The 15,953-nt window shown below is 39.3% G+C and overlaps 1 protein-coding gene across 1 annotated transcript in view; it reads right to left on the reverse strand.

Moving 5' to 3' along the window:
* LOC142652590 (collagen alpha-4(VI) chain-like) overlaps window positions 1-15,953 on the reverse strand; it is a 142,682-nt gene that overhangs the window by 65,115 nt on the left and 61,614 nt on the right. The window contains exons 30-36 of the mRNA XM_075828245.1: window positions 13,363-13,398; window positions 10,298-10,360; window positions 9,295-9,357; window positions 9,163-9,198; window positions 6,836-6,872; window positions 6,736-6,747; window positions 6,156-6,649 (exon numbers count right to left, since the gene is read on the reverse strand). Of these exons, the coding sequence (XP_075684360.1) occupies window positions 6,156-6,649; window positions 6,736-6,747; window positions 6,836-6,872; window positions 9,163-9,198; window positions 9,295-9,357; window positions 10,298-10,360; window positions 13,363-13,398 (741 nt within the window). The remainder of the gene's footprint in view (window positions 1-6,155; window positions 6,650-6,735; window positions 6,748-6,835; window positions 6,873-9,162; window positions 9,199-9,294; window positions 9,358-10,297; window positions 10,361-13,362; window positions 13,399-15,953) is intronic.

A 15,953-nucleotide genomic window follows, 5' to 3' on the forward strand; every position in this document is an offset into this window, starting at 1 on the left:
TCGTGGCATCACTTCCGGGCTCAACCTCTCCGGAGGCCTCGTGCGACGTGACCGCCGCCGGGGAGGAGAGGACGGCACCGCCTGCGCCCCAGATCCAAACACGGCCGCGTCCTCCGTACTCGCCCCTGAACCAGGGGGCTCCCCATCTTCCTCTCCTCGTCCGCTCACCGCCGAGCTCGGAGCCCCAGACAGCGGGCCGGAAAGCCCCAGCCCCTCCGCTAGCCAGGCCATGCCTCGTTCTGCTACTGCTGCCCGGAGCTGGGTAAGTAGTGCATCCATTGTCAAATCCTGGACAAGCTTCCCTGTGCTGCTACAAGCTTCCCTGTGCTGTTACTAAAGATGGCGACGCCTTTCCCTCTCCTACCCTTAAGTAAACTGACCTCGCCCCCCTCACATCCGCCCCCTCCTAACCACACCCCTAACTCCTTAACTCCTTCCCTTCCTAACATCCCTGATCATGGTGGCCTCCCCCTATGGCATTCTGCCGGGTCCAGCCTGTACTGTCTCCTCTACTGCGGAGGAGACTGTCAGCAAGATTGTATCGAGACGATGGAGGAGACTGTCAGCAAGATTGTATGGGGACGCTGGAGGAGACTTTCTGGAGTATTGGGTGGTGATGCTGGAGGAGACTGTCAGCAAGATTGTATGGTGATGCGTCCCCACCCAATCTTTCTGACAGTCTCCTCCATCATCACCACCCAATCTTGCTGACAGTCTCCTCCAGCGTCACCATACAATCCAGCTGACAGTCTCCTCCATCATTACCACCCAAACTTGCTGACAGTCTCCTCCATCACCACCCAATCTTGCTGACAGTCTCCTCCATCATCACCATAAAATCCTGTTGACAGTCTCCTCCAACATCACCATACAAACCTGCTGACAGTTTCCTCCAAGATCACCATACAATCCTGCTGACAGTCTCCTCCACGGTCACCATACAATCCTGCTGACAGTCTCCTCCATCATCACCACCCAATCTTGCTGACAGTCTCCTCCATCACCACCCAATCTTGCTGACAGTCTCCTCCATCATCACCATAAAATCCTGTTGACAGTCTCCTCCAACATCACCATACAAACCTGCTGACAGTTTCCTCCAAGATCACCATACAATCCTGCTGACAGTCTCCTCCACGGTCACCATACAATCCTGCTGACAGTCTCCTCCATCATCACCACCCAATCTTGCTGACAGTCTCCTCCAGTGTCACCATACAATCCTGCTGACAGTCTCCTCCATCATCAACACCCAATCTTGCTGACAGTCTCCTCCAGCATCACCATACAATCCTGCTGACAGTCTCCTCCAGCATCACCATACAATCCTGCTGACAGTCTCCTCCAGCATCACCATACAATCCTGCTGACAGTCTCCTCCAGCATCACCACCCAATACTGCTGACACTCTCATCCAGCGTCACCATACAATCTTGCTGACAGTGCTGCTGGAGGAGACTGTCAGCAGGATTGTATGGTGACGATTCAGGAGACTGTCAGCAGTATTGGGCGGTGATGCTGGAGGAGACTGTCAGCAGGATTGTATGGTGACGCTGGAGGAGACTATCAGCAGTATTTGGCGGTGATGCTGGAGGAGACTGTCAGCAGTATTGTATGGTGATACTGGAGGAGACTGTCAGCAGTATTGGGTGGTGATGCTGGAGGAGACTGTCAGCAGGATTGTATGGTGACGCTGGAGGAGACTGTCATCAGTATTGGGCGGTGATGCTGGAGGAGACTGTCAGCAGGATATTTAGCAGGAGAGGCATGTAAAATACGGGAAAAAAACGTGTCAAATACAAGCCGTGTGAACCTGTCAACTAAAAAGTCATTCACTTCACTTTCTTCATTCTAAGGGTATGTTCACACGCAGTGTTTTTAGACGTTTTTTGGGCCGTAAACGTCCCAAAAAACGGCTTAAAATTGTAAACAGAACGCCTACAAACATCTGCCCATTGGTTTCAATGGGAAATACGGCGTTCTGTTCCGACGGGGCTGGTTTTCCAAAAACGGCACGTAAAAAGGCACTTCTTGGGATGTTTTTGGAGCTGTTTTCCATTGACTCTATAGAAAAACAGCTCTATAGAAAAACAGCTCCAAAAACGGCCGTAAAAAACGCAGCCAAAAACGCGAGTTTGATCAAAAAATGGCTGAAAATCAGGAGCTGTTTTCCCTTTGTTTAGTAAGCATGTGAACATACCCATAGCCTTTTGGTGTGTCCCATAGCTTCTGCCAGCTGCGGAATCACACCCAAAATGCTTAGCAATTTGGAGACACCTTTTCCTGGCTTGTAGGAGGGGGGGGGGTGAGATTCCCTCCCACATTTACGGCATCTGTGAGTCAGGTTGCTTTGCCTTCTTCACCTTGCTGTAATTCTGGGAAGTGCTCTCTATGGTGGCCAACATAGGAAAACATGTCAAATTATTATTTAATTTTTAATACTTTCCACCGTGTGGAAGAAAAAAAAAATACACCAAAAAACTTAAAAAATAAGTAACTTAAGAAATAAGTAACTTACGTAAAAAAATGTTTCATTCGTGACACATTCCCTTTAAATCATCTGGATTCAATCCTTGTGGTGAAACAATCTTATAGTTTCCCATAAACTTTTCATTTTGGTGGTTTTGCCTCATTAATCTTCATTTATTTTAACATGTGTAACAAATTTTTCATTACTTCCTAATAATTTTAATATATTTATAGAGAATTTTCCGCACCCCGAAATCGTGCACTGCAAACATTGCTATATCGCTCGCTTGGGAGGAGAATCTGTTATTAAAGATTTGATTCCCATCCCTGCATCTATCTCCTTGATTTAAATCATCTGGAATTAATCCTTTTAGTGAAACAATCACATAGTTTCCCAGAAAGTTCTGATTCTGGAAGTCTTGCCCCATCAACAGATCATCATTTATTTTATTATGTGCAAGAAATTAAAATAGTTGTATTACTTGATAGTAATAAAAATATATTTTAGCTCATTGTCAAGGCTATGTAAAGGACTGGTAAAGTTAATTGGGAGAACGTGAATCCCGAACATCACCTTGAGCCTTCTTATTCGGCAGAACCTGTCCATAAACCCCTGGCTGTTTCCAGACTATGATAGAGCGTGGGATGACCCTCTCTTCCTTCTCCTCTCTTTTATGACTGTGTTCTGCTGAGTTCAAAGGCGCACGGGGCACAAGACCACCGTTCTCCAAATAGGTCAAAACATTTATAACATATCTATTGCGAAATCCCTTTTATATCTTTACAATTATAAGTTCATTTGATTAAGATGCTCTATGGAAGCAAATACCAGTTATCACATAATGTAAATTTGAAGACTCCCCTATATGACTCCCCTGATGATCTGGCTAAATATACCTTATTTTTTATACTGGGTAGAGTTTATCTATAACTTGACTATGTGCACCTGTCAACTGACACTTGCATAGGAAAAGGAAAAATATGTATAATTAGTTTGATGGCCTATGAAAATTTGTGTCATGTAGACAAAAGTCACTGGCTGCCCCATACTGTATTTTTTAATTTAGGAAGCACAATGTCTTTACCATCTACAGTGAAGAAACCCATATACATATATAGACATATACAGCAGTCAATTTTGCTTTTTCGTTTGTCACTAAGATAATATGATTTTGAACATATATCTAATTTACTTGATGTTACAACCCACAATCTGGCAAAGGTGTTGAGATTTAAATGGGTTGTCCAGTCGCTAAGGATATGCTATCAATATTCGATCAGTCAGGGTCCGACTCCCGGGGACCCCCAGTCGATCAGCTGTTTTGAAAGGGCCGCAGCGCTCGTACGAGCCCTACTTCCCCTTCATTCCTTATCTGCTCTTACTGTGAATCACCGACACACTTGTAGCGGTACTACAGCCTTCTCCCATTCAAGTATGTTGGCTATTCATAGTATGAACAGATAAGGAATAAAGGGGAAGCAGCGCTCATACGAGCACTGCGGCCCTTTCAAAACAGCTGCCTGGTGGGGGTACCGGGAGTCGGACCCTGACTGATCAGATATTGATGACCTATCCTGAGGATAGGCCATCAATTTTTAGAGACTGGACAACCCCTTTAAGTTTTCTGTATGTATTCTAATTTTTACATTTGAATTTCTCAAGAAATGAATCTCAGTGGAAAAGCAAATGTGTAATTCGGCACACAATTTACACTAAACTCAGATAATTCATGTTGCTGTCCAATTTTATTCTTTAGAGGAATTGTTAAAATGAAAATCTCATTCTAAAGTGGTAACATGTTCGATTGCTGGCTACAGTAAACTGACCTCTGCGTAACACGTTATTTCATTTGCAATTTATCCTTTATTGCATTCTGAAAATCAATGACTTCAGTTCTTATCTCCAGATGTTCATGACACAGATTTGTTTTAGTGAATATCATCTGTATTTGTCTATAAAGCACTTAGTAGGTAATTGCATGTTTGAGGATGGGAAAAGGTTCATAAAGTTTTCTTATCCCGAGTCGCCAAGCAAGAGACCATTTGATTTGGTTTAAGTCTCTTTTAGTTTCATAGTATAGGTATTAATGGGTTATTTTGGTTTAGAAAACCCAGTTACAAGTACCCTATTAGGGAATTCTGAGTTAATAAAGAGGTGTCTTCAGTTCAGGACTCTCATTGATTAGTCAGAGTAGAGAGCGGCTACAAAGAGCATAACATATCTGCCATGTCCAAGCATTACACGGACAGCCAATTGATTTCAATAGGTGTAATGCTCCATTTCCCCTGCAGTGGTGCTGTAGGAAAATTAAATACTAGCTGCTGGGGTCCCCCACAGCTGATTATTGAGGGTCCTGATCAGATTGTCATCAAAGGACCCATCTAACAAAAACGTATTATATAAAGCAGACAACCCCTTTGAGCCTTATTTCTCACTTTAATTATCTTATTGTCTGTATGGTACCAAAAATTTTATATTTTTCAATTTTAAGCTGGATAACTTAAACTATGAAAGTGGAAGGATTTGGGTGACAAGACAATCTTTTTCTTGATCAGCATCTTGGGGTTCATGCCCATTTGTGTCATGTAATCCATAGATGTTGCACACTTAACTTGAACAGACATTAAAATGAGTACAGTAACATAGAACGTTAACATGTATGTAAGAGTGTCCTTGTTCTGGTTATTTATGTAACTCATTTAAGGATCAGCACTTTGTATAAGGCTATTTTCACATGATATATTTTGGACAGTATTTTGCATGAGTTTTTGTAAGCCAAAAAACAGGAGAGGAACATAAACAGAGAAAAAATATAATGGAAAGATTTGCGTACCCACTCCTGGTTTTTGGCTTAAAAATACGGTTGTAAAATACTGAAATAAATACTGTGGTGTGAAAGTGGCCTAAGTTGTGATAAAGGTTTTTCGTGATATCCACCTTTAAACAGGCTGCTTAGACTGACACTGTTTGGTAGGAAAGGTAGTTAACATACCGTACCTTGTCATTCATTACATTATTAACGTATAAACCTGGAGGCACTGCTGAGAGCAGATTTATATTTGAGTCCAATGGGAGCTGTATAAATCTATCTTCCGTAAGTTCACTCTAGTGGTAACTGCATTCACATGGCATTCTGTTCAGGAGAGAAACAAAGCCTGGGGGCATTGCCTGAGATTGACAGAGATCTCAAAAACAGTGGCTTTAAAGTAGTCGAACCTTACCAGCGGCACTTAGCGGCAATTCTAGCCTGAAGCAGATCTTAAAATTGCCCCTTGGTATATTGCCTCTGCTGGTGCACAGAACATTTAGTACTGATCATTCCTGGCTTAATGGATATGTCATGCAGTTAAAGTAAGGAAAGGTACCCACATCACCTCATGCCCTCCTAGTCCTAACTGGAGTTACACTTTAGGTATAGTTTAAAACATTATATAAAAATATATCAGGGAAAAGTAACAAAAGAGGAATATGTCATGACCTTTCTGCACTGCATTTGATAATATAGATAAACCAACCTACCTACTGTATGCACGCTAAAAACAGTCAAGAAACTAAACCGTTTTAAAAAAAAAATTGCTTTAAAATATGTAATTTTTTTGATTGAATATTTCCACTAACACCTTCGGAAAATTGTATATTTCACCTACATAAATAACTGCATAATTTACAACAGGTGTCAACTTACCTCAAAAGACTGTGCGATATTGGGGACATCATTAAAAGCTATAACTGCTGGTGCAATATTGTGTGCACTTAGTTCCAATACAGCCGTGCTAATTGAAGTAGCATCTTGGGATTGCCCATTGGCAAAGAAGACTGCAATTTTCCTCATGAGTACTCCGTGACGAACGCGTTTGAAGGTATTTCTGGCCACAAATCTCATTGCTTCTCCAATGTTTCTTTCAGCAGTTGTCCTTTGAAGTGAAATGTTACGGATTGCCTCCAAGAGCAAGCTTTTTTTCTTGTACTCAGAAAAGCGAATGAGTTGTTTAACGTGATTGGTGTATGATACAACGGAAATACGTGCCCCTTTGGGGCAATTACTTTCACTAATCTCCATTTTTTCAACAAGGGAGATAATAATATCCTTCATTCGTTGAAAGGCTGCTGCTGGAACATCTTGAGATGTATCAAGAGCAAACACTATTTCACTTGGATAGACTGGACATGTAGAAGAACCTGAAATGGAAACAATGTGAAGAATTCTTGACTTTTTTCATGTGTATGGTAAAAGTAAATATAATATAAAATGACATAAAATTTACCTGAGAAGCAAGCTGTAAGGGAAAAAAGGTAGAATCTTTAATTATTTGTTTCAATGTTGGAGATGGCTATGTAATATAGAAGGATGCTGGATTTACTTACGGCAATTTTCTCTAGTGAAATGTACAAGTTCACAAGTCTGGAAAAAATTAAATAGAACTAAAGATTACAAATTACTCATTGTATGCAATGCATGTTCCTCCTGTATTATTATACTTCATCATGTGAACAGAATGTGACTGAAATGGATCATTGACTGTATTAAGAACTGCAAAGGCTGTAAGTTGTTCCTAATAACATGATACAGAGTTATGTACGGTATTTTTATGTTTTTTTCTTTCTTTTGGTAGTAATTAGGCCTACATTGCTCTGCTTGGCTTTGTCAATGCAGATATGTAATTTAGGCCTTTAACATTTGAAGGCAAAAAAACTAATGAAAAAAGTTAAAATCCATTCATAGCTCTGTGCTCTAGAATCTAGAGGGAGAAATAAAGTGAAGTACTTATAAAAAAAGAAAACTCTTAGAATCATAGAACATAGTCAATACATTTTTCAATATATAGCCAACACAGGGCAGCATGGTGGCTTAGTGGTTAGCATTGTTGCCCAGAAATAGTGGAATCCTGGGTTCAAATCAACCGAGGGCAACATATGCATGGAGTTTATGTTCTCCCTGTACAACGGTTTCCTCCCACACTCCAAAAACAAACTGATAGGTAAATTGGCCCTATTGTATGTGTGAGATTGAACTTTGAACACTTGCTGCAAGGTTCTGCCACCAATTACATTTAATCTGACAGCTTGTTTTGGGCAGGACGTTTTTTTTTCCTAATGGCACCATTTAATTTACAATATGTGCACTGAGAAACTTATAAAAATTATTTTGTGTGGTGGAATGAAAAAAACCCCGCAATTTCTCCACTGTTTTAAGGGTTTTGATTTTATGGCATTTACCGTGCAGTAAAAGGACATGTTAACTTTATTCTGCAGGTTAATATGTTTACCGGTAATACCAAACTTATATAGTTTTTGTTTTAAGTATGTACTACGTTTACAAAATAAAAACTATTTGTTTTATTCTGAGACCCATATTCTGAGACCCGTAATTTTTTATTTTTCAATTGATGGAGCTGTGTGAGGGCTTATTTTAGAGCTGTAGTTTTTATTGATACCATTTTGGGATACATTCGACTTTCTTGACCACGTTTTATTCCCTTTTTTGGAGGAGAGGTGACTAAAAAACAGCAATTCTGACTTTTTGAAAAATCTTTATGGCAATTATCATATATGTTTAATTTTTGTATTGTTTAAATTATTTTATGGAAAAAAATGGGAAAACTGTACGTCATGATAGGTGACAAGTAGTATGGAGTGGACTTCGCACGCTGCGGGTGTCAGCTGTTCATTACAGCTGACACCCTTGTCTAACAGCCAGGATAGTAGATAACTCAGATCCTGGACATTTAACTACTTGGGTGCCACAGTCAATAAGCCATTAGAAAGAGGGGTAAGGTGATGGTTGTCATGGTAGCCTGGGGGCCTAATGACGGCAGGATGTTAAAAATACAATACATTGCAATACATAAGTATTGCTGTGTATAGTGCCAGCGGCAAGGTTATCATTTAGCCCTCCATAGATGTTGTAACTAAGCTTTCCTGACTGGCAAGTCTGCCTAGTTGTTTAGTGATACTCTGCTATTATTTACTATCTAGCCAGATTTGCCATTTAGGATACTGGAAACACTCGATTACATCCATTAAAAGAGTTGTAGTGCCAGCCACTTCCTACTGTCACTTTTGTAAAACAGCAAGGCAAGAAATTAATGTAAATAAGAAATAGCTTGATAGAAAGTTAAAAAACAAAATGGAAAAGGATGACTCAATGACGAGCTTGTCATAGGCCATCAATGTATGATTGGTGGGGGCTCCTATCAAGGCCCATTCAAGTAAACGGGGCTAAGTGGGGCTTAGCTGCAGTGCCAGGAACAGCCACACTTATATAGACCTCTCTCTGCCTGTATAAACAGTGAAGGAGCTATGGCAGCCCCTTAATTTTGCTGATTATGGGGGTCCCAGTAGTCAGATACCTAGCAATAATGCCATGATGGCCTATGAATAGGTCATCAATTGAAAACCCAATAAAAAGTCTCTAAGTCTAGATCACAATGTAACAGTATGCTAGTATAGGCATTTATTAAAGACTCAGTGCTTGACCAATAACTGGAATATCATTTAAGGTAAATAAGGAAAATGTTTTATTTTTTTCTAAGTGTAATTAATACTGTACCTTTAGGATGGAAAATATGTACGATCAACTCCTGTGTATATGCAGTATACGGTCTGTAACAGTAAATTAACTTTTTGCAGCCTTAACCGCAATCCAATGCAAAATGAGATGGTGAAAGATAAAATAATAGTAAATTGCCTACTGTAAATGATACTGCTCCTTGTGGTCCTTTGGATCCCTAAAGAAATGGAGAACACAAAGCATTATAATTTTTACTTTCTATTCTAAGGATACTTGTTTGTTCAATGGTTGAGCCTATAAATGCTCTTCTTACCCTTGCACCAGGAGGTCCTCTCTCTCCAGAGTCACCAGATGCTCCAGCGAAGCCAGCATTTCCCTAAAATAAACACATAAGTACAAGTCCTAAATTATCTATAATGAGTAATATTTTAGTATATGCAATATAGAAATCAAGTGGTAACTCAAATACTCATTGGTGGATATGGTAAAATAGATTGCTCAGGTTAACAATACTATACACAACAAATCTGCAAGATCCCTTATTACATTGTTTCCCATACCTGACACCTTTCGTAACTATCCTAGGAGTAAAATGGAGAAAGCCGTGCCACCATCTCTCCATTCATTCTCCACCTGGATGCGGCGGCCACCTCACCAGAACTGGGAGCCGCATCTGTCAGACATTTATGGCATATCCCGTGAATATACCATAAATGTTTAAGTTGGGAATACCGCTGTAAATATTTTATTAGTTAGATAAATAGCCAAATGTTAAGGAATGCTATATATTATGTTTCACCAATGTCATTATACACAAACCTACCTGCTTTTAACCAAAAAGATTTCCTATTCATTCATACCAATTAAAAATCATTACAGTACACTCAAAATATAGGTAATAGCAAAACGGGAAGCTGTACCCTAAATAAAATGTTATTTCATTTATGAACTACAAAAAGATTCTCTAAACTTTAGGGAAAATGTTTTAAGGTGGAATACTTAAGAATCTAAGTACCTAAACACCTCAACCTCAAATCCGGAGGTGCACAAATTACAAAGCTCATGTTAAACTAAATTACTAAGTAATATCAAATAAGATTTACTATAAAAAAAATTATCAAAACATCACATAAAATCAGTTTTGGAATCTAATGCATAGAAAACCTCCAAGTTTGTTTAATGAAATCACTTATTGGTTTCGTACTATTCATTACGCAAGTATTTTAATAGTAGGTTTCAATAATAGAAAATATCCCAATTCGAAATTCAAATTTTTTTAAAAAAAGTTTTCTTTATCATAATGAGAATATCCTCACCCGTCTGCCTCTCACTCCTTTAGGACCAAGATCTCCAGGATTACCGGTATCACCATCATCGCCCTGTGTAGATCAAATAGTTAATGATAGTATACAAATATTTTGCAGTCCTCAGTCAGAAATAGTGCTTGGAAACATACCACAAAATCTATTGCTGTAGAACAATGTTTCTCAATTCTTGCCAAGAACGCTCTGCTTAAATAAGTGATCAAAGCACCCGCAAGACTGTGCCTATGGAAAGCACAGTATGTAAGTAACTTCTATGGAGGTAGCATGTACCCCCTGGGGTACACATGTCATATGTAAAATGGCTGTAGACCTGGCATCCAAATATTCATCCATTTTTTTAAACCAGAAATATGCGTGGGATTAACGTTCCTTTTTTTTATGCTTCGCAACAGCGTTTTTTTGGGCGTTTTTTGCAGACTTTTCATAGTCAAAAAGAGGAGAAAACCTAAAGCTCAATTCCTGGCAAGGAATTTCGTGTCAATAAATAAAGGAGATTTTTCAGGTCTTGGAAGAAGCAGATTGGAAGATGTGTCTACCAGCGTAAACATAAACTGAACAGTTTATTTTATGAGATGTATGCCTTGGATTACATCATTATCTGTGGTACAACAGAATACGTTTACAAGATCGGTTTCTCTTCTTCGAATACTTCTTTTTTTTATTCCCCTTAGTGATCTGCCTTTTTTGGTCCCTAATGACCAAGTGATTTTCTAAAAATGTTTTCACATTCTACATTTTTTTCCCATTTCCCATCTTAAAAGCAATAACTTTTTTTATTTTCCGTAGACATTGGTGTGTGGGGGCTTGTTATTTGCAGGACGAGTTGTATTTTTTAATGATACCCTTTTGAGGTATATATCATTTATTGCTTATCTTAAATTAATTTTTTGGTGGATAATGGAAGAAAAACTGAAATTCTGCCACTCTTTTTTGTCTTTTTTTGTGATTTACACCGTTTACCGTTTGGTATGAATAACATAATAACTTTATTCTGCGGGTTGTTACGATTACGCCGATACTAAAGTTATACTACTTTTGCACAATTAAAACACTTTTTTTTAAAATAGCATTTGTTCTTGTGTCACCATATTCTAAGATCCATAACTTTTTGATTGTTACGCCGACATAGCTGTATGAGGGTTTTCTTTCACATAAATTAAATAATATGAAACATGACTTTTTTCTCTGAATTTAATGTTAATCTAGTCATTTGAATGGGGATTAGCTTCAACACCAGACACATCCCATAATCAAGAATGGCACTGTTTCGAAAAAAAAAATGCAGACATTTTTTTCTCAGACAACTTCTTTAAATATATGAATTATTGCAATTATAAAGAATAGATATACTAGTCCTTCTCAATGAATTAGAATATCATCAAAAAGTTAATTTATTTCAGTAATTAAATGAAAAAAGTGAAACTCATATTATATATATTCATTACACACAGAGTGATCTATTTCCATTTTTTTCTTTTAATGTTGATGATTATGGCTAATAGTTAATGAAAACCCAAAATTTAGTGTCTCAGAAAATTTGAATATTATATAAGCCCAATTTCAAAAATGATTTTTAATACCGAAATGTTGGCCTACAGAAAAGTATGTACAGTATATGCACTCAATACTTGGCCGGGGCTTCTTTGGCATGAATTACTGCATCAATGCAGTGTGGCATGGAGGCGATCAGCCTGTGGCAATGCTGAGATGTTATGGAGGCCCAGGTTTATTTAATAGCGGCATTCAGCTTGTCTGCATTGTTGGGTCTGGTGTCTCTGACCTTCCTCTTGACAATACCCCGTAGATTCTCTATGGGGTTTAGGTCAGGCGAGTTTGCTGGCCAATCAATCCCAGTGATACTGTAGTTATTACACCAGGTATTGGCACTTTTGGCAGTGTGGGCAGGTGCCAAGTCCTGCTGGAAAATGAAATCAGCATCTCCATAAAGCTTGTCAGCAGAGGGAGGCATAAAGTGCTCTAAAATTCCCTGGTAGATGGCTGCGTTGACTCTGGACTTGATATAACACAGTGGACCAACACAGCAGATGACATGACTCCCCAAACCATCACTGACTGTGGAAACTTCACACTGGACTGCAAGAAACTTGGATTGATGCCTCTCCACTATTTCTCCAGAATCCGGGACCTTGATTTCCAAATGAAATGCAAAATTTACTTTCATCTGAAAACAGTACTTTGGACCACTGAGCAACAAACCAGTCCTTTTTATCCTTAGCCCAGGTAAGACGCTTCTGACATTGTCTCTGGGTTATGAGTGGCTTGACACAAGGAATGTGACAGTTGTAGCCCATGTCCTGGATACATCTGTGTGTGGTGGCTCTTGAAGCACTGACTTCAGCTACAGTCCAACTCCTTGTGAATCTCCCCCAGATTCTTGAATGGCCTTTCCTTGACAATCCTTTCAAGACTGCGGTTATCCCTGTTGCTTGTGCAACCTTTTTCTACCACACTTTTCTTCCTCTCAACTCTTCATTAATATGCTTGGATACAGCACTCTGTGAACAGCCAGCTTCTTTAGCAATGTCCTTTTGTGGCTTACCCTCCTTGTGGAGCGTGTCAATGAGTCTACAATCTTGAACTTTTACCCAATATTCTAATTTTCTGAGAGACTAAATTTTGGGGTTTCATGAACTGTTAGCCATAATCATCAACATTAAAAGAACAAAATCCTGGAAATAGATCACACTGTGTGTAATCATTCTATATAATATATGAGTTTCACTTTTTGAATTGAATTACTGACATAAATTAACTTTTTGATGATATTCTAACTCATTGAGGAGGACTAGTATATTGAAACACACATTAAAAACTATATGAGTATCCTGTCAAAATGCTAAAAAAATATAATGTTGGAGTCTTAAGATTTTACTATTTAATGTCCAAAATTTTTTCAATTGTTTATACAGTTGGGCCAATGAAGTATAAGCTGACTTTACACTAACATATTTTGTCAATAACCACATATTTTATTTCCCCACGGCTGCCAATCATTGCAGAAAATGAATAGCAGAAAAGCAGAATGCGCTATATACCTGAGAACCGGGATATCCAGGGAATCCAATATGACCCTAGAGAACAAAAAAAAAATTCCATTACATTATACAACTCTGTTCTCTCAAGGTTATGAGTAATAGAATGGCATGAATCTGTATAATTTGTGAAATACCTTAAAAGAAAAGTAGGCTAATGAAAAATTATTTTTGAAAATTGTTCTTTTTTCAAGTGGACCAAAGCAAAAAGTGTTTATGTCTCTAAGGCCTCATGCATACTTCCGTTTTTTCCTTCAGGATACTATCCGTTTTTGTCACTGATAGCCCCCTGAACCCATTAATTTCAATGGGGCCATGCACACCTCAGTTTTTTTGACGGTCCGTTGCTCCTTTCCGTTCCAAAGTAGAGCATGTCCTACTTTGGTCCGGGATTCCGTGACCGTGAGGCCCATGCAAGTCAATGGGGCCGTCAAAAAAACTGAAGGCACACGGAAGGCATCCGTGTGCCGTCCGTGTGTGACGGAGCCGTTGCCTAGCAACCGCCGGGCGGGCAGAAAAACATGACAAAAATATTACACTAATCGGCAGCCTCTTGTCTCTATCAATAACTGATAGAGAAAAGAGGCTGATGATTAAAAATAAAATAAAAAGCATTTCATACGTACCCGGTCGTTGTCTTGGTGACGAGTCCCTCTTCTTCCTCCAGTCCGATCGGCTGCCGAGGCCGCGGCAGCCTGTGATTGGCTGTTGAGGTGACATGGATTGAACGTCATCGCTGGAGGCCGGACAGGAGGAATGTAAGTATGATTATTTTTTTTTTTATTACATTATTTCCGCGCGCCGAGCATGGTACTGTCACCCTGGACAGTACCATGCTCGGCGCACGGAAACGGAAACACGGAGTGCACACGGGAGTGCACACTAAAACCACACGGCCGCTAAAACGGGTTCACGGACCCGTCAAAAGCGGCCGTGAAAAAGGTGTCGGAAGTGTGCATGAGGCCTAAGGCTATGTTCACAGGCAAAAGTAAAAACGGCTGTAAAATAACTTTGTAAACAGCCTCTGATTTTCAGTGTTTTTCTATTGACACAATGAAAAACGGCTCCAAAAATGGCTCAAGAAGTGACATGCACTTCTTTTTACAGGGGGGGCAGTTTTACACGCCGTTTTTTCAAATGGTTGCGTAAAAAACAGTTTTTCCCATTAAAATCAATTGGCAGATGTTTGGAGGTGTTCAGCTTCCATTTTTTAAGGGTTTTTCGAGGCGTTTATGCCCCGAACAACTGCTGAAAACACTGCATGTGAACAAACCCTAACCATGGAAATAACCCTTGGAATACATGCCAAATGCAGCCATATTTAGAAAGTTCTTTAATTACCTATAATTTACTTTTACTTTTATTTTTGTATTCTTTACAACTTTTAACAACAAAAGCACAGTTTACAAGAGACAAAGAAGCGCAAAACTTCAGGTCAGAGTAAGACATATTTTCAATGAAGAATGTTAATGAATAGTCGGCTGCAGCAACTGTGGTGGTTAAAAATGAAATAGGTATAAAAAAGAAAAAAAATACAGAGATGTAGGATAGTCACAATAAGGACAGTACCCGACTAAATAGACAAGGACAGACAAAACCAGGATAAACAAAAGGAAAGTGGTGAACTAGTAGAATGAGAGGGATCCAAAGAGGTAACGCTTCCCAAAGGTTTCGTGTTGGGCCCAATACTGTCTTTGCCTCACACGATCCCAGTTACACGATCCCAGCCGGGTTACTTTCTTGTACCATCTTTATGCTGATGACACCCAACTACATCCTGCTGGGACATTTCTCCTGCTCTCTTACATAACATTAGTGAGTGTCTGTCGACTGTCTCTGCTGTCATGTACTCTCTTTATCTCAAACATGATTTTTCTAAATTTGACCACCTGTTTCTTGTATCATCTTCTTCGCCTAAACCTGATGCTTCCATCTCTTTCGGTAATACCACCCTCTTCCCTAGACATCAGGCCCAATGTCTTAAAATTCTGAAGTGCAGCTTGGCTTTCCTTCACACAGGGCAAAGATTCAGTTTGGTTCCACTCCATGTACCTAATGTGTCACTACTCATATTACATTTAGATTGTAAGCACTTATGGGCAGGGACAACTCTACTCACGAGATCACGCTGTGCTGTGTGATTAAGTCCCACAGAAACTTTACCGAAGTGTCAGTAGTGTGAATAGACATCGCATCCTGGCTGGAGGCAATGTCTATTCACTCTCAAGACACTTGGGTAAAGTTAATGTGTGAGTAAGTGACTCGCAAGATCACGCTGTGCAGTGAAATTAGATAAACATGAATGGAGAGAAGTGTATGACGCTGTTTGGTCTCTTTACATTTCTCTTGGTAAAAAGGTAAAACACGCCCAGTTGTCTATTAAGAAACTAATTAGCATAAATTTAAAATTGTTCATAACTTGCTCAAAAATGATTGTTTTTCAAAATAAAAACCACTGTTATCTACATTACAGCGCCAATCACATTATGTAGGAGATAGGGCACTTATAATCTGGTGACAGAGCCTCTTTAAACACATAATTTTTTGTAGATTCTATGAACCCCATACCAGAAATAATTAACTTGTTTTCACAA

Source organism: Rhinoderma darwinii, chromosome 5 (assembly GCF_050947455.1).
Source record: "Rhinoderma darwinii isolate aRhiDar2 chromosome 5, aRhiDar2.hap1, whole genome shotgun sequence".
Lineage (NCBI taxonomy): Eukaryota > Metazoa > Chordata > Amphibia > Anura > Rhinodermatidae > Rhinoderma > Rhinoderma darwinii.